Source organism: Notolepis coatsorum (genome assembly GCF_963971535.1).
Source record: "Notolepis coatsorum genome assembly, chromosome: 18".
NCBI lineage: Eukaryota > Metazoa > Chordata > Actinopteri > Aulopiformes > Paralepididae > Notolepis > Notolepis coatsorum.
In genome coordinates, this window is record NC_140182.1 from 94,895,548 (window position 1) to 94,914,082 (window position 18,535).

Consider the following 18,535-nt stretch of genomic DNA (forward strand, 5'->3'; position numbering starts at 1 on the left):
ACCACTCACCTTAAACAAGCGCAGCCTGAGACACGGTCATTAACATTTATTTAACTTTGCTGTGATTATTGATCTTTAATGTAATGTAGTGAAACTTCATGAAAGAGTACATCTGGTCAGGCTTCAAGTTATGCGCTTGTGCCCGGCCCTATTACAAACAGTTTCAAAGGACAACTTCCCAGTTGGATCAGTGTGGTGGATCAGGCTATAAGCCGACAGGCAAGAGAAAACATGATCACAACACACAACCACTCAGTAAGAACAGCAACATTTATTTAACATGATATAAAACAGATGGGATATGAATATTTGCATATCAACTCTAATACGTAGCCATATATGGATACATCGTCCCATCTTTCTGTACCATGTACACTATATACACAAGAACCTGTGGTAATTACATTTTGTACACAAAAAAGGAAAACAAAAAAACATCATCCTGGATCCATAAACCTCCTTATTGCTTTTTACATGTGCTATTCCTTTTTCAGTCATTAGGACTTTGAACGAACTAAGCATAAAATAGAGCAAAACTGAATTAATTTTTTTGAAATTTTACTTCTCTCAGTTTAAATATAGAAAAAAAGCGTAACATCTCTTAAGCCAAAACATTCACATGTGTCGGCAACAGTGCGACAGGAACTGCAGAAGATCCGACGTATAAATAATTACAACTCGGGGGAGAGAAAAAAAAATTACAAATCTTGCAATCTGCAGCAATAAAGTGGCACCTCCTTGAATTATAAATCAACTATATTTCATATATATACTTGTACTTTTACATATAAAACAAATGTTTGCCTTTTTTTCTTTTTACACTGAATGACTAAATAATGAAGTTAGATTGTGTAAACGGTTGCCTCGTAAAAACAGAACTAAAATGAATTGAAAAGAATTCAGGTCAACTTAAAATCAATGTAAAAACATCCTCTAAAAACCATATCTGAAAAGATATTGAAAGATTATGAACGAAACGTTGGCGCAAGCTCTTGCAAAGTCAAAGGGAAGGTCCCGTCAGGAGGCTGTACGCACAGACTGGTAGGGCTCACTGCAGTGCTCAGTCCATACGCTCAGAAACACACAACATCAGCCCGTATTTCGAGTGGGGGGGGGGGGGGGGGGGGATTAAAATTAAAATCATGAATCATAAATAATGGAACAGGAACTGCCGTGACGGCAACAGTATCGATGCCTTATAGTCTCATTGTAACCAAGGTGAGGAGAGACGAGGGGGCGGCGTCCGAGAGAGGGGCCGACCACAGCAGGACCACGTCACACGAAGGAGGTGGCGATTGTGGACCAAGAGGAGCATGTGATGTCACAGTGAGGCAGAGAGGAAGGGGCGGTTTAGGCCCAGGGTGTGGTGTGTTCTCTGTCCGTCTGTCTGTCTGTCTGTCTTCTCTGTCGACCCAGGGGCGTTGTGCTGATGTCCATGGGGGAAGTGGTGATGGCAGCTGGGCTTCTTCATACCTCCACTGCCGTCTCCCTCACGTGTAGGTCTTCACTGAGGCCAGAGCCTGGGCTACACACACACACACACACACACACACACACACACACACACACAAACACAGATTCAGTACTGAGGGACAATATTGGGTTCAGTTTCACAAATTGCTAGTCATTTAGAGGTACTGTACCTCTTCCCCACTCTCCCATACCAAAACACTGAAAACAATTGAACGCTTGCACTGAAGAACCATGTAAATCCATTTTGAAATTCTTTGGACAGCCCATGTATTCGCAGTCATAAAGTCAATCCAAATCACTAGCGAGTGTGAATGTGATATAAGAGAGAACTCTGTCTTTAACCATGAATGAACTCAACACTATGATCTGAAGATGGTAAGATAAAGTTCCCAGATCCCATTCCTATTCCTAGCCTAAAATGTTGTTAGAAACATAATGTTTAGGTGGAAAAAGAGTTTACAAGCAAGCCGCCATGTTTTTCCTGTTTGAAAAACGGACACACACAAGTCAAGGAGATAAATTATGCGATGAGCATCTCTCCCCTGCGGAGGTTCTTATCTCCCTGGATGTTGAGGAGGCCTTCGACCGAGTCGAATGGGACTTTCCATTTGCCGTTCTTGAAAGGTGTTCGAATCGATCCCCTCTCGCCTCAGGAATGACCAATTCCATTAGATCTCCCCACTTCCCTCTACAATGGGGGAGAAGGAAAGGTTGCCCGCTTTCCCCACTTTTATTTGTTCTTGTTATCAAACCTTTGCCCATTGATTTACGGTCCCTAGAGGGATATGAAGGGATTCATAGAACAGGAGTGTAAAATAAAGTGTCTTTGTATGAGGATGACCTGCATGTATGTAATAAATCCTTATAAGTCCATCCCCGACATAATGTCTACTCTGAAAAGATAAGGTGTGATCTCAGTAGTAGAATTTGTCTAAAAGTGAACTGTTATGAATCCATGAGCTGGCGGAGGCCTTTCATATTCACATGGCAATTCAAAGTAGCAATGGATTCATTTAAACACCCGGGTAACAACAAGGAGCATCAGTGTCTTTTTAATGCACATTTTAATTGTTTTACGAGTGTGCCACCAGGGACCTTGAGAAGTGGTCCCATCTCCCCATTTATTTGGCAGGCAGAATAAATGCGGTGAAAATGAATATTCTTCCAAAATCTTCGCAATTCCTTTTTTGCATCTATTGATGAATTAATTTCTAGTTTAATTTGCAACAAAAAGAGATCTATAATCAGGAACGCTTACTTAAAGTTAAAATCTCTAGGTATATTATTGGCTGTGTAACGTTCAAGCTCTTTCAGAAAATCCAAGTTGGGTATAAATGGAACACAGTTCTTGTCAATTGATATCTGATTCTATTTTGTTTTCTCCAATGCCCCTAGCATGGTATTATGTTAAGAATAATCCCAATAATATTTCCCACAATTGAACAGCTGCAAAATACATTGTATTTAACAAAACCCCACTTCTTCAAATTCCTTAAAATTTGCAGTTATATTAAAGCTCCTCTCCCAATTTTCCGGAGGAGTCGCTCATGGAATCTTTGTTTTCTCTAGTCACATTTACATAACCCATGACTATAGAGATCATATTTAGGGGTGGCTTTGAAAAAGGTCCTGGAGGGGGTGCATACAGCCTTAATTTGTGCCCGACGCAGCCTTATTCAGTTTAAGATTCTGCATCGCCTGCATTTTACAAAAGTGAAACTTTCTGAAATGTTCCCAAATGTAGATCCCACATGTGACAGACGCAGTCTCCCCCCGGCATCTCTGGCTCACTCATGTTGGCCGCGTCCTAATCTGTCCACATACTGGAGTTCAATCTTTAACAAACTGTCAGAGGTCTAGGAAATGGAAATTCAGCCAGATCCTATGATTTCAATATTTCTTTGCATAAGAGGAGAAAATAATAATGAGTATCTCTCTGGAACTAAACTCCAGATAGCACATTGCTACATGTAGGACGGAGACTGATCCTTCTTCACTGTAAGTCTCCTCACACACTGAGCTGGACACAGTGGCTAAGTGATGCAGCACAAGCTTGACAAGTTGACTCAGTGTCACATGGGGATCATCAGATCGGTTTGGGAAAATCTGAAGTCCATTTGTAGAATATTTGAAAAAAATAAAGAAAATGCAAAAGAAAATTAATAAAATGGACATCTCTACAAAATGAGACCTTTAAAGTTTGGAAAAACCTTTCTTCTGAAAACCTAAAATGGAGTTATATGGTTCTTCGTCTGAGGTATACAATAAAGGCATTTGAGGGAATGTTTAGAACGCCCATTTCTCCTCCATGTTGGAAGAAACAACAGTTGCAATGTGCAAGACAACAGTTGCTGCTATGTGTTGATATATTAGAAATATGTCAACAAAGAGTTCAATGAATTGGTGTCTTATTACTGGATCTTGTAAACAATTGGCAGTGGAACAGTGATATCATGATTTTACCTAATTAGGTAATTTAACATTAGGTAATTTAACAGAAATTAGGCGTTTTCCTTTGGAATTTGTTACCAATGGTTACAGGCAGCCACAAAGAAGAGACAACTACACACACATTCCATGCAAGGCCTCTATTATCTGGGACTTATTTGAAACACAGAGTATAGACGGAGGTTGATGATGGAGCCCTTACTGGTGCAACTACACACACATGAAGTGAGAGCCGTCAGTGAGCTGAGGGGTGGTGTTAGGAGACTGTGGCTGGGGGGAGGATGATGATGATGACACGGTTCTCACTGAAATGATACAAAGCAACATGATGGGACACACACACACACACACACACACACACACACACACACACACACACACACAGGCAAACAGGGACACAATAGCAAAAATGAATGAAGTCAACAACTAATTAACCAATAATTAAGCAGATGAAATGCACACACAAAAAAAAGTATTATTGAAATTAGGGATGTCCGATATTATCGGCCGATATTGGCATTAAAATGTGATATGGGAAATAATCGGTATTGGTTTTAAATTTTTAAATTTTTATTATTATTATTATTATTTAAAAAAAATTATTTAACCTTTATTTACCCAGGCAAGCAAGTAAGAACACATTCTGATTTTTTTTATTGTCAAAAGTATGCAGAATGTTGTGTTAATTCCACGACAAGAGATATGTAATGTTAATTACCTGAAATTATTCCGTTTTTGGGGGGGGGGGGGGGGGGGCTGCATATATCGGTATCAGTTGATATCGGTTGATATCGATATCGGAAATGAAGAGTTGGACAATATCGGTATAGGTAAAAAAGCCAATATCGAGCATCCCTAATTGAAATGAATCAAGACGAAACGGATCAAACTGCTGTGATTAAATAAATATTGTGAAAATGCTAATACAGAGTGGCGGAACGATGGGGCTTTCAGTAAGTGGAACAGATACAGCAATAAAAAAAGACAAGCTTTCTTTCTCTTTGATCCCGCCCTCCTGCCCTCCCACTCTGCCGTCTCTCCTGAGCGGTGTACCTGCTACCAGCTTGCTGCGTCTGGAGGCCTCCGCTGCCAGCTCGTAGGACATGTTCATCAGCTTGTCCTGCTCCTGGGCTGTAGTCTCATCCTCCACCTCCTCCTCCGGGCTCAGACACACGCTGGGGAGCACGTTCTGCATACTGCACACACACACAGGTAGACACACGCACACACACACAGGTAGACACACGCACACAAATAATTCAGTGTGTGCAATACATAAAGCGTGTTCCAGCATAAACACAATTCCCCCGGGATGAAAACTAAGTACCTATTCTAAATCAATTCCAGGCGCTGACATTTAGAATGTAAATGTCACCGTGGTGGAGACGCATCTAAAAGGCACTGATCTGCATGAGAACAGCATACAGGCAGGCGTGGGGGGGAAATCGGCGGTTCCTTTTGAGATGTCTTTCCGCTGATGTCCTGCTACAGTTCCCCTCTCACCCGTCTGCCCCACCTCCCTTTGTTCCTCTCAAGAGACTGTGTGGGTGGTACATGCCGTCTGCCAGTAAATATCAACACTGACCACCTGGAACGGATGGGTTTTTCACAGAGGGAGGGCTTGTCGATAGATCAGGGGCCCGACGGTGCCTGCCACGAGGAGCCTATTTGCAGGTCCATTCACCTGTTCTTGGCGATGAGGGCTTTGATGCGGTCCACCTTCTTCTGCTTGTCAGCCTCCTGCTGCGGACTCAGAGCCTCCTCCGGGTCGGACTCCACATAGCGCTCGGGGATGAGCACCTTCTCCGGGACAGAGAGCTACAGACAGACAGGCGGGGAGAGGCAGAGGGGGGAGGGAGAGGCTGTTAGAGGCATGGCGATGCACAGAACCGTATACAGAGCCTCTTTCCTCTTCTAATAGCCTAGCCGCCCTAGCGGAGTTGCACAGACAGCCGGAAAACTATTTTCTACCCGTGCCTCTATGTCATAGGAGATACAAACTCACATTACTCTCCCCTGCCTCGCGGTCTACTTAATGACCCTGCCAGAGAGCATCTCTGCTAGCGCTCCGTCTACTGAGCCTGTCCAACCTCTGTCTAAAGAGTGAGACAGTTAGCCAGCCAGTCTCTCCTACCTCTCTGCAGTGAGACAGTTAGCCAGCCAGTCTCTCCTACCTCTCTGTAGTGAGACAGTTAGCCAGCCAGTCTCTCCTACCTCTCTGTAGTGAGACAGTTAGCCAGCCAGTCTCTCCTACCTCTCTGTAGAGACAGTTAGCCAGCCAGTCTCTCCTACCTCTCTGTAGTGAGACAGTTAGCCAGCCAGTCTCTCCTACCTCTCTGCAGTGAGACAGTTAGCCAGCCAGTCTCTACTACCTCTCTGTAGAGACAGTTAGCCAGCCAGTCTCTCTACCTCTCTGTAATGAGACAGTTAGCCAGCCAGTCTCTACTACCTCTCTGTAGAGACAGTTAGCCAGCCAGTCTCTCCTACCTCTCTGTAATGAGACAGTTAGCCAGCCAGTCTCTCCTACCTCTCTGTAGAGACAGTTAGCCAGCCAGTCTCTCCTACCTCTCTGTAATGAGACAGTTAGCCAGCCAGTCTCTCCTACCTCTCTGTAGTGAGACAGTTAGCCAGCCAGTCTCTCCTAACTCTCTGTAGAGACAGTTAGCCAGCCAGTCTCTCCTACCTCTCTGTAGTGAGACAGTTAGCCAGCCAGTCTCTCCTACCTCTCTGCAGTGAGACAGTTAGCCAGCCAGTCTCTCTACCTCTCTGTAGTGAGACAGTTAGCCAGCCAGTCTCTCTACCTCTCTGTAGTGAGACAGTTAGCCAGCCAGTCTCTCCTACCTCTCTGCAGTGAGACAGTTAGCCAGCCAGTCTCTCTACCTCTCTGTAGTGAGACAGTTAGCCAGCCAGTCTCTCCTACCTCTCTGTAGAGACAGTTAGCCAGCCAGTCTCTCCTACCTCTCTGTAGTGAGACAGTTAGCCAGCCAGTCTCTCCTACCTCTCTGTAATGAGACAGTTAGCCAGCCAGTCTCTCTACCTCTCTGCAGTGAGACAGTTAGCCAGCCAGTCTCTCCTACCTCTCTGTAGTGAGACAGTTAGCCAGCCAGTCTCTCCTACCTCTCTGTAGAGACAGTTAGCCAACCAGTCTCTCCTACCTCTCTGTAGTGAGACAGTTAGCCAGCCAGTCTCTCCTACCTCTCTGTAGAGACAGTTAGCCAGCCAGTCTCTCCTACCTCTCTGTAGAGACAGTTAGCCAGCCAGTCTCTCCTACCTCTCTGTAGTGAGACAGTTAGCCAGCCAGTCTCTCCTACCTCTCTGTAGTGAGACAGTTAGCCAGCCAGTCTCTCCTACCTCTCTGCAGTGAGACAGTTAGCCAGCCAGTCTCTCTACCTCTCTGTAGTGAGACAGTTAGCCAGCCAGTCTCTCCTACCTCTCTGTAGAGACAGTTAGCCAGCCAGTCTCTCCTACCTCTCTGTAGTGAGACAGTTAGCCAGCCAGTCTCTCCTACCTCTCTGCAGTGAGACAGTTAGCCAGCCAGTCTCTCTACCTCTCTGTAGTGAGACAGTTAGCCAGCCAGTCTCTCTACCTCTCTGTAGTGAGACAGTTAGCCAGCCAGTCTCTCCTACCTCTCTGTAGAGACAGTTAGCCAGCCAGTCTCTCCTACCTCTCTGTAGTGAGACAGTTAGCCAGCCAGTCTCTCCTACCTCTCTGCAGTGAGACAGTTAGCCAGCCAGTCTCTCTACCTCTCTGTAGTGAGACAGTTAGCCAGCCAGTCTCTCTACCTCTCTGTAGTGAGACAGTTAGCCAGCCAGTCTCTCCTACCTCTCTGTAGTGAGACAGTTAGCCAGCCAGTCTCTCCTACCTCTCTGTAGAGACAGTTAGCCAGCCAGTCTCTCCTACCTCTCTGCAGTGAGACAGTTAGCCAGCCAGTCTCTCTACCTCTCTGTAGTGAGACAGTTAGCCAGCCAGTCTCTCTACCTCTCTGTAGTGAGACAGTTAGCCAGCCAGTCTCTCCTACCTCTCTGTAGTGAGACAGTTAGCCAGCCAGTCTCTCCTACCTCTCTGTAGAGACAGTTAGCCAGCCAGTCTCTCCTACCTCTCTGCAGTGAGACAGTTAGCCAGCCAGTCTCTCTACCTCTCTGTAGTGAGACAGTTAGCCAGCCAGTCTCTCCTACCTCTCTGTAGAGACAGTTAGCCAGCCAGTCTCTCCTACCTCTCTGTAGTGAGACAGTTAGCCAGCCAGTCTCTCCTACCTCTCTGCAGTGAGACAGTTAGCCAGCCAGTCTCTCTACCTCTCTGTAGTGAGACAGTTAGCCAGCCAGTCTCTCTACCTCTCTGTAGTGAGACAGTTAGCCAGCCAGTCTCTCCTACCTCTCTGTAGTGAGACAGTTAGCCAGCCAGTCTCTCCTACCTCTCTGTAGTGAGACAGTTAGCCAGCCAGTCTCTCCTACCTCTCTGTAGAGACAGTTAGCCAGCCAGTCTCTCCTACCTCTCTGTAGAGACAGTTAGCCAGCCAGTCTCTCCTACCTCTCTGTAGAGACAGTTAGCCAGCCAGTCTCTCCTACCTCTCTGTAGTGAGACAGTTAGCCAGCCAGTCTCTCCTACCTCTCTGCAGTGAGACAGTTAGCCAGCCAGTCTCTCCTACCTCTCTGTAGTGAGACAGTTAGCCAGCCAGTCTCTCCTACCTCTCTGTAGTGAGACAGTTAGCCAGCCAGTCTCTCTACCTCTCTGTAGAGACAGTTAGCCAGCCAGTCTCTCTACCTCTCTGTAGTGAGACAGTTAGCCAGCCAGTCTCTCTACCTCTCTGTAGAGACAGTTAGCCAGCCAGTCTCTCCTACCTCTCTGTAGAGACAGTTAGCCAGCCAGTCTCTCCTACCTCTCTGTAGAGACAGTTAGCCAGCCAGTCTCTCCTACCTCTCTGTAGTGAGACAGTTAGCCAGCCAGTCTCTCCTACCTCTCTGTAGTGAGACAGTTAGCCAGCCAGTCTCTCCTACCTCTCTGTAATGAGACAGTTAGCCAGCCAGTCTCTCCTACCTCTCTGTAGTGAGACAGTTAGCCAGCCAGTCTCTCCTACCTCTCTGTAGAGACAGTTAGCCAGCCAGTCTCTCCTACCTCTCTGTAGAGACAGTTAGCCAGCCAGTCTCTCCTACCTCTCTGCAGTGAGACAGTTAGCCAGCCAGTCTCTCCTACCTCTCTGTAGAGACAGTTAGCCAGCCAGTCTCTCCTACCTCTCTGTAGAGACAGTTAGCCAGCCAGTCTCTCCTACCTCTCTGTAATGAGACAGTTAGCCAGCCAGTCTCTCCTACCTCTCTGTAGTGAGACAGTTAGCCAGCCAGTCTCTCCTACCTCTCTGTAGAGACAGTTAGCCAGCCAGTCTCTCCTACCTCTCTGTAGTGAGACAGTTAGCCAGCCAGTCTCTCCTACCTCTCTGTAGTGAGACAGTTAGCCAGCCAGTCTCTCCTACCTCTCTGTAGAGACAGTTAGCCAGCCAGTCTCTCCTACCTCTCTGTAGTGAGACAGTTAGCCAGCCAGTCTCTCCTACCTCTCTGCAGTGAGACAGTTAGCCAGCCAGTCTCTCCTACCTCTCTGCAGTGAGACAGTTAGCCAGCCAGTCTCTCCTACCTCTCTGCAGTGAGACAGTTAGCCAGCCAGTCTCTCCTACCTCTCTGTAGAGACAGTTAGCCAGCCAGTCTCTCCTACCTCTCTGTAGTGAGACAGTTAGCCAGCCAGTCTCTCCTACCTCTCTGTAGAGACAGTTAGCCAGCCAGTCTCTCCTACCTCTCTGCAGTGAGACAGTTAGCCAGCCAGTCTCTCCTACCTCTCTGCAGTGAGACAGTTAGCCAGCCAGTCTCTCCTACCTCTCTGCAGTGAGACAGTTAGCCAGCCAGTCTCTCCGACCTCTCTGTAGTGAGACAGTTAGCCAGCCAGTCTCTCCTACCTCTCTGTAGAGACAGTTAGCCAGCCAGTCTCTCCTACCTCTCTGTAGAGACAGTTAGCCAGCCAGTCTCTCCTACCTCTCTGTAGTGAGACAGTTAGCCAGCCAGTCTCTCCTACCTCTCTGTAATGAGACAGTTAGCCAGCCAGTCTCTCTACCTCTCTGCAGTGAGACAGTTAGCCAGCCAGTCTCTCCTACCTCTCTGTAGTGAGACAGTTAGCCAGCCAGTCTCTCCTACCTCTCTGTAGAGACAGTTAGCCAACCAGTCTCTCCTACCTCTCTGTAGTGAGACAGTTAGCCAGCCAGTCTCTCCTACCTCTCTGTAGAGACAGTTAGCCAGCCAGTCTCTCCTACCTCTCTGTAGAGACAGTTAGCCAGCCAGTCTCTCCTACCTCTCTGTAGTGAGACAGTTAGCCAGCCAGTCTCTCCTACCTCTCTGTAGTGAGACAGTTAGCCAGCCAGTCTCTCCTACCTCTCTGCAGTGAGACAGTTAGCCAGCCAGTCTCTCTACCTCTCTGTAGTGAGACAGTTAGCCAGCCAGTCTCTCCTACCTCTCTGTAGAGACAGTTAGCCAGCCAGTCTCTCCTACCTCTCTGTAGTGAGACAGTTAGCCAGCCAGTCTCTCCTACCTCTCTGCAGTGAGACAGTTAGCCAGCCAGTCTCTCTACCTCTCTGTAGTGAGACAGTTAGCCAGCCAGTCTCTCTACCTCTCTGTAGTGAGACAGTTAGCCAGCCAGTCTCTCCTACCTCTCTGTAGAGACAGTTAGCCAGCCAGTCTCTCCTACCTCTCTGTAGTGAGACAGTTAGCCAGCCAGTCTCTCCTACCTCTCTGCAGTGAGACAGTTAGCCAGCCAGTCTCTCTACCTCTCTGTAGTGAGACAGTTAGCCAGCCAGTCTCTCTACCTCTCTGTAGTGAGACAGTTAGCCAGCCAGTCTCTCCTACCTCTCTGTAGTGAGACAGTTAGCCAGCCAGTCTCTCCTACCTCTCTGTAGAGACAGTTAGCCAGCCAGTCTCTCCTACCTCTCTGCAGTGAGACAGTTAGCCAGCCAGTCTCTCTACCTCTCTGTAGTGAGACAGTTAGCCAGCCAGTCTCTCTACCTCTCTGTAGTGAGACAGTTAGCCAGCCAGTCTCTCCTACCTCTCTGTAGTGAGACAGTTAGCCAGCCAGTCTCTCCTACCTCTCTGTAGAGACAGTTAGCCAGCCAGTCTCTCCTACCTCTCTGCAGTGAGACAGTTAGCCAGCCAGTCTCTCTACCTCTCTGTAGTGAGACAGTTAGCCAGCCAGTCTCTCCTACCTCTCTGTAGAGACAGTTAGCCAGCCAGTCTCTCCTACCTCTCTGTAGTGAGACAGTTAGCCAGCCAGTCTCTCCTACCTCTCTGCAGTGAGACAGTTAGCCAGCCAGTCTCTCTACCTCTCTGTAGTGAGACAGTTAGCCAGCCAGTCTCTCTACCTCTCTGTAGTGAGACAGTTAGCCAGCCAGTCTCTCCTACCTCTCTGTAGTGAGACAGTTAGCCAGCCAGTCTCTCCTACCTCTCTGTAGTGAGACAGTTAGCCAGCCAGTCTCTCCTACCTCTCTGTAGAGACAGTTAGCCAGCCAGTCTCTCCTACCTCTCTGTAGAGACAGTTAGCCAGCCAGTCTCTCCTACCTCTCTGTAGAGACAGTTAGCCAGCCAGTCTCTCCTACCTCTCTGTAGTGAGACAGTTAGCCAGCCAGTCTCTCCTACCTCTCTGCAGTGAGACAGTTAGCCAGCCAGTCTCTCCTACCTCTCTGTAGTGAGACAGTTAGCCAGCCAGTCTCTCCTACCTCTCTGTAGTGAGACAGTTAGCCAGCCAGTCTCTCTACCTCTCTGTAGAGACAGTTAGCCAGCCAGTCTCTCTACCTCTCTGTAGTGAGACAGTTAGCCAGCCAGTCTCTCTACCTCTCTGTAGAGACAGTTAGCCAGCCAGTCTCTCCTACCTCTCTGTAGAGACAGTTAGCCAGCCAGTCTCTCCTACCTCTCTGTAGAGACAGTTAGCCAGCCAGTCTCTCCTACCTCTCTGTAGTGAGACAGTTAGCCAGCCAGTCTCTCCTACCTCTCTGTAGTGAGACAGTTAGCCAGCCAGTCTCTCCTACCTCTCTGTAATGAGACAGTTAGCCAGCCAGTCTCTCCTACCTCTCTGTAGTGAGACAGTTAGCCAGCCAGTCTCTCCTACCTCTCTGTAGAGACAGTTAGCCAGCCAGTCTCTCCTACCTCTCTGTAGAGACAGTTAGCCAGCCAGTCTCTCCTACCTCTCTGCAGTGAGACAGTTAGCCAGCCAGTCTCTCCTACCTCTCTGTAGAGACAGTTAGCCAGCCAGTCTCTCCTACCTCTCTGTAGAGACAGTTAGCCAGCCAGTCTCTCCTACCTCTCTGTAATGAGACAGTTAGCCAGCCAGTCTCTCCTACCTCTCTGTAGTGAGACAGTTAGCCAGCCAGTCTCTCCTACCTCTCTGTAGAGACAGTTAGCCAGCCAGTCTCTCCTACCTCTCTGTAGTGAGACAGTTAGCCAGCCAGTCTCTCCTACCTCTCTGTAGTGAGACAGTTAGCCAGCCAGTCTCTCCTACCTCTCTGTAGAGACAGTTAGCCAGCCAGTCTCTCCTACCTCTCTGTAGTGAGACAGTTAGCCAGCCAGTCTCTCCTACCTCTCTGCAGTGAGACAGTTAGCCAGCCAGTCTCTCCTACCTCTCTGCAGTGAGACAGTTAGCCAGCCAGTCTCTCCTACCTCTCTGCAGTGAGACAGTTAGCCAGCCAGTCTCTCCTACCTCTCTGTAGAGACAGTTAGCCAGCCAGTCTCTCCTACCTCTCTGTAGTGAGACAGTTAGCCAGCCAGTCTCTCCTACCTCTCTGTAGAGACAGTTAGCCAGCCAGTCTCTCCTACCTCTCTGCAGTGAGACAGTTAGCCAGCCAGTCTCTCCTACCTCTCTGCAGTGAGACAGTTAGCCAGCCAGTCTCTCCTACCTCTCTGCAGTGAGACAGTTAGCCAGCCAGTCTCTCCGACCTCTCTGTAGTGAGACAGTTAGCCAGCCAGTCTCTCCTACCTCTCTGTAGAGACAGTTAGCCAGCCAGTCTCTCCTACCTCTCTGTAGTGAGACAGTTAGCCAGCCAGTCTCTCCTACCTCTCTGCAGTGAGACAGTTAGCCAGCCAGTCTCTCTACCTCTCTGTAGTGAGACAGTTAGCCAGCCAGTCTCTCCTACCTCTCTGTAGTGAGACAGTTAGCCAGCCAGTCTCTCCTACCTCTCTGTAATGAGACAGTTAGCCAGCCAGTCTCTCCTACCTCTCTGCAGTGAGACAGTTAGCCAGCCAGTCTCTCCTACCTCTCTGCAGTGAGACAGTTAGCCAGCCAGTCTCTCCTACCTCTCTGCAGTGAGACAGTTAGCCAGCCAGTCTCTCCTACCTCTCTGCAGTGAGACAGTTAGCCAGCCAGTCTCTCCTACCTCTCTGTAGTGAGACAGTTAGCCAGCCAGTCTCTCCTACCTCTCTGTAGTGAGACAGTTAGCCAGCCAGTCTCTCCTACCTCTCTGCAGTGAGACAGTTAGCCAGCCAGTCTCTCCTACCTCTCTGTAGTGAGACAGTTAGCCAGCCAGTCTCTCCTACCTCTCTGTAGTGAGACAGTTAGCCAGCCAGTCTCTCTACCTCTCTGTAGAGACAGTTAGCCAGCCAGTCTCTCCTACCTCTCTGCAGTGAGACAGTTAGCCAGCCAGTCTCTCCTACCTCTCTGTAGTGAGACAGTTAGCCAGCCAGTCTCTCCTACCTCTCTGTAGAGACAGTTAGCCAGCCAGTCTCTCCTACCTCTCTGTAGAGACAGTTAGCCAGCCAGTCTCTCCTACCTCTCTGTAGTGAGACAGTTAGCCAGCCAGTCTCTCCTACCTCTCTGTAGTGAGACAGTTAGCCAGCCAGTCTCTCCTACCTCTCTGTAGTGAGACAGTTAGCCAGCCAGTCTCTCCTACCTCTCTGTAATGAGACAGTTAGCCAGCCAGTCTCTCCTACCTCTCTGTAGTGAGACAGTTAGCCAGCCAGTCTCTCCTACCTCTCTGTAGAGACAGTTAGCCAGCCAGTCTCTCCTACCTCTCTGTAGTGAGACAGTTAGCCAACCAGTCTCTCATACCTCTCTGTAGAGACAGTTAACCAGCCAGTCTCTCCTACCTCTCTGTAGTGAGACAGTTAGCCAGCCAGTCTCTCTACCTCTCTGTAGTGAGACAGTTAGCCAGCCAGTCTCTCTACCTCTCTGTAGTGAGACAGTTAGCCAGCCAGTCTCTCCTACCTCTCTGCAGTGAGACAGTTAGCCAGCCAGTCTCTCTACCTCTCTGTAGAGACAGTTAGCCAGCCAGTCTCTCCTACCTCTCTGCAGTGAGACAGTTAGCCAGCCAGTCTCTCTACCTCTCTGTAGAGACAGTTAGCCAGCCAGTCTCTCCTACCTCTCTGCAGTGAGACAGTTAGCCAGCCAGTCTCTCTACCTCTCTGTAATGAGACAGTTAGCCAGCCAGTCTCTCTACCTCTCTGCAGTGAGACAGTTAGCCAGCCAGTCTCTCCTACCTCTCTGTAGTGAGACAGTTAGCCAGCCAGTCTCTCCTACCTCTCTGTAGAGACAGTTAGCCAACCAGTCTCTCCTACCTCTCTGTAGTGAGACAGTTAGCCAGCCAGTCTCTCCTACCTCTCTGTAGAGACAGTTAGCCAGCCAGTCTCTCCTACCTCTCTGTAGAGACAGTTAGCCAGCCAGTCTCTCCTACCTCTCTGTAGTGAGACAGTTAGCCAGCCAGTCTCTCCTACCTCTCTGTAGTGAGACAGTTAGCCAGCCAGTCTCTCCTACCTCTCTGCAGTGAGACAGTTAGCCAGCCAGTCTCTCTACCTCTCTGTAGTGAGACAGTTAGCCAGCCAGTCTCTCCTACCTCTCTGTAGAGACAGTTAGCCAGCCAGTCTCTCCTACCTCTCTGTAGTGAGACAGTTAGCCAGCCAGTCTCTCCTACCTCTCTGCAGTGAGACAGTTAGCCAGCCAGTCTCTCTACCTCTCTGTAGTGAGACAGTTAGCCAGCCAGTCTCTCTACCTCTCTGTAGTGAGACAGTTAGCCAGCCAGTCTCTCCTACCTCTCTGTAGAGACAGTTAGCCAGCCAGTCTCTCCTACCTCTCTGTAGTGAGACAGTTAGCCAGCCAGTCTCTCCTACCTCTCTGCAGTGAGACAGTTAGCCAGCCAGTCTCTCTACCTCTCTGTAGTGAGACAGTTAGCCAGCCAGTCTCTCTACCTCTCTGTAGTGAGACAGTTAGCCAGCCAGTCTCTCCTACCTCTCTGTAGTGAGACAGTTAGCCAGCCAGTCTCTCCTACCTCTCTGTAGAGACAGTTAGCCAGCCAGTCTCTCCTACCTCTCTGCAGTGAGACAGTTAGCCAGCCAGTCTCTCTACCTCTCTGTAGTGAGACAGTTAGCCAGCCAGTCTCTCTACCTCTCTGTAGTGAGACAGTTAGCCAGCCAGTCTCTCCTACCTCTCTGTAGTGAGACAGTTAGCCAGCCAGTCTCTCCTACCTCTCTGTAGAGACAGTTAGCCAGCCAGTCTCTCCTACCTCTCTGCAGTGAGACAGTTAGCCAGCCAGTCTCTCTACCTCTCTGTAGTGAGACAGTTAGCCAGCCAGTCTCTCCTACCTCTCTGTAGAGACAGTTAGCCAGCCAGTCTCTCCTACCTCTCTGTAGTGAGACAGTTAGCCAGCCAGTCTCTCCTACCTCTCTGCAGTGAGACAGTTAGCCAGCCAGTCTCTCTACCTCTCTGTAGTGAGACAGTTAGCCAGCCAGTCTCTCTACCTCTCTGTAGTGAGACAGTTAGCCAGCCAGTCTCTCCTACCTCTCTGTAGTGAGACAGTTAGCCAGCCAGTCTCTCCTACCTCTCTGTAGTGAGACAGTTAGCCAGCCAGTCTCTCCTACCTCTCTGTAGAGACAGTTAGCCAGCCAGTCTCTCCTACCTCTCTGTAGAGACAGTTAGCCAGCCAGTCTCTCCTACCTCTCTGTAGAGACAGTTAGCCAGCCAGTCTCTCCTACCTCTCTGTAGTGAGACAGTTAGCCAGCCAGTCTCTCCTACCTCTCTGCAGTGAGACAGTTAGCCAGCCAGTCTCTCCTACCTCTCTGTAGTGAGACAGTTAGCCAGCCAGTCTCTCCTACCTCTCTGTAGTGAGACAGTTAGCCAGCCAGTCTCTCTACCTCTCTGTAGAGACAGTTAGCCAGCCAGTCTCTCTACCTCTCTGTAGTGAGACAGTTAGCCAGCCAGTCTCTCTACCTCTCTGTAGAGACAGTTAGCCAGCCAGTCTCTCCTACCTCTCTGTAGAGACAGTTAGCCAGCCAGTCTCTCCTACCTCTCTGTAGAGACAGTTAGCCAGCCAGTCTCTCCTACCTCTCTGTAGTGAGACAGTTAGCCAGCCAGTCTCTCCTACCTCTCTGTAGTGAGACAGTTAGCCAGCCAGTCTCTCCTACCTCTCTGTAATGAGACAGTTAGCCAGCCAGTCTCTCCTACCTCTCTGTAGTGAGACAGTTAGCCAGCCAGTCTCTCCTACCTCTCTGTAGAGACAGTTAGCCAGCCAGTCTCTCCTACCTCTCTGTAGAGACAGTTAGCCAGCCAGTCTCTCCTACCTCTCTGCAGTGAGACAGTTAGCCAGCCAGTCTCTCCTACCTCTCTGTAGAGACAGTTAGCCAGCCAGTCTCTCCTACCTCTCTGTAGAGACAGTTAGCCAGCCAGTCTCTCCTACCTCTCTGTAATGAGACAGTTAGCCAGCCAGTCTCTCCTACCTCTCTGTAGTGAGACAGTTAGCCAGCCAGTCTCTCCTACCTCTCTGTAGAGACAGTTAGCCAGCCAGTCTCTCCTACCTCTCTGTAGTGAGACAGTTAGCCAGCCAGTCTCTCCTACCTCTCTGTAGTGAGACAGTTAGCCAGCCAGTCTCTCCTACCTCTCTGTAGAGACAGTTAGCCAGCCAGTCTCTCCTACCTCTCTGTAGTGAGACAGTTAGCCAGCCAGTCTCTCCTACCTCTCTGCAGTGAGACAGTTAGCCAGCCAGTCTCTCCTACCTCTCTGCAGTGAGACAGTTAGCCAGCCAGTCTCTCCTACCTCTCTGCAGTGAGACAGTTAGCCAGCCAGTCTCTCCTACCTCTCTGTAGAGACAGTTAGCCAGCCAGTCTCTCCTACCTCTCTGTAGTGAGACAGTTAGCCAGCCAGTCTCTCCTACCTCTCTGTAGAGACAGTTAGCCAGCCAGTCTCTCCTACCTCTCTGCAGTGAGACAGTTAGCCAGCCAGTCTCTCCTACCTCTCTGCAGTGAGACAGTTAGCCAGCCAGTCTCTCCTACCTCTCTGCAGTGAGACAGTTAGCCAGCCAGTCTCTCCGACCTCTCTGTAGTGAGACAGTTAGCCAGCCAGTCTCTCCTACCTCTCTGTAGAGACAGTTAGCCAGCCAGTCTCTCCTACCTCTCTGTAGTGAGACAGTTAGCCAGCCAGTCTCTCCTACCTCTCTGCAGTGAGACAGTTAGCCAGCCAGTCTCTCTACCTCTCTGTAGTGAGACAGTTAGCCAGCCAGTCTCTCCTACCTCTCTGTAGTGAGACAGTTAGCCAGCCAGTCTCTCCTACCTCTCTGTAATGAGACAGTTAGCCAGCCAGTCTCTCCTACCTCTCTGCAGTGAGACAGTTAGCCAGCCAGTCTCTCCTACCTCTCTGCAGTGAGACAGTTAGCCAGCCAGTCTCTCCTACCTCTCTGCAGTGAGACAGTTAGCCAGCCAGTCTCTCCTACCTCTCTGCAGTGAGACAGTTAGCCAGCCAGTCTCTCCTACCTCTCTGTAGTGAGACAGTTAGCCAGCCAGTCTCTCCTACCTCTCTGTAGTGAGACAGTTAGCCAGCCAGTCTCTCCTACCTCTCTGCAGTGAGACAGTTAGCCAGCCAGTCTCTCCTACCTCTCTGTAGTGAGACAGTTAGCCAGCCAGTCTCTCCTACCTCTCTGTAGTGAGACAGTTAGCCAGCCAGTCTCTCTACCTCTCTGTAGAGACAGTTAGCCAGCCAGTCTCTCCTACCTCTCTGCAGTGAGACAGTTAGCCAGCCAGTCTCTCCTACCTCTCTGTAGTGAGACAGTTAGCCAGCCAGTCTCTCCTACCTCTCTGTAGAGACAGTTAGCCAGCCAGTCTCTCCTACCTCTCTGTAGAGACAGTTAGCCAGCCAGTCTCTCCTACCTCTCTGTAGTGAGACAGTTAGCCAGCCAGTCTCTCCTACCTCTCTGTAGTGAGACAGTTAGCCAGCCAGTCTCTCCTACCTCTCTGTAGTGAGACAGTTAGCCAGCCAGTCTCTCCTACCTCTCTGTAATGAGACAGTTAGCCAGCCAGTCTCTCCTACCTCTCTGTAGTGAGACAGTTAGCCAGCCAGTCTCTCCTACCTCTCTGTAGAGACAGTTAGCCAGCCAGTCTCTCCTACCTCTCTGTAGTGAGACAGTTAGCCAACCAGTCTCTCATACCTCTCTGTAGAGACAGTTAACCAGCCAGTCTCTCCTACCTCTCTGTAGTGAGACAGTTAGCCAGCCAGTCTCTCTACCTCTCTGTAGTGAGACAGTTAGCCAGCCAGTCTCTCTACCTCTCTGTAGTGAGACAGTTAGCCAGCCAGTCTCTCCTACCTCTCTGCAGTGAGACAGTTAGCCAGCCAGTCTCTCTAC

At 49.4% G+C, this 18,535-nt stretch overlaps 1 protein-coding gene across 1 annotated transcript in view; it reads right to left on the reverse strand.

Annotated features, from left to right (window-relative positions):
- Nucleotides 1–258: 258 nt before the first annotated feature.
- plekha5 (pleckstrin homology domain containing, family A member 5) overlaps nt 259–18,535 on the reverse strand; it is a 202,454-nt gene continuing 184,177 nt past the window's right edge. Inside the window, 4 exon segments of the mRNA XM_084335472.1 lie at nt 259–1,525; nt 4,142–4,226; nt 4,975–5,117; nt 5,606–5,739. Of these exon segments, the coding sequence (XP_084191598.1) occupies nt 1,468–1,525; nt 4,142–4,226; nt 4,975–5,117; nt 5,606–5,739 (420 nt within the window). The 3' untranslated portion in view covers nt 259–1,467.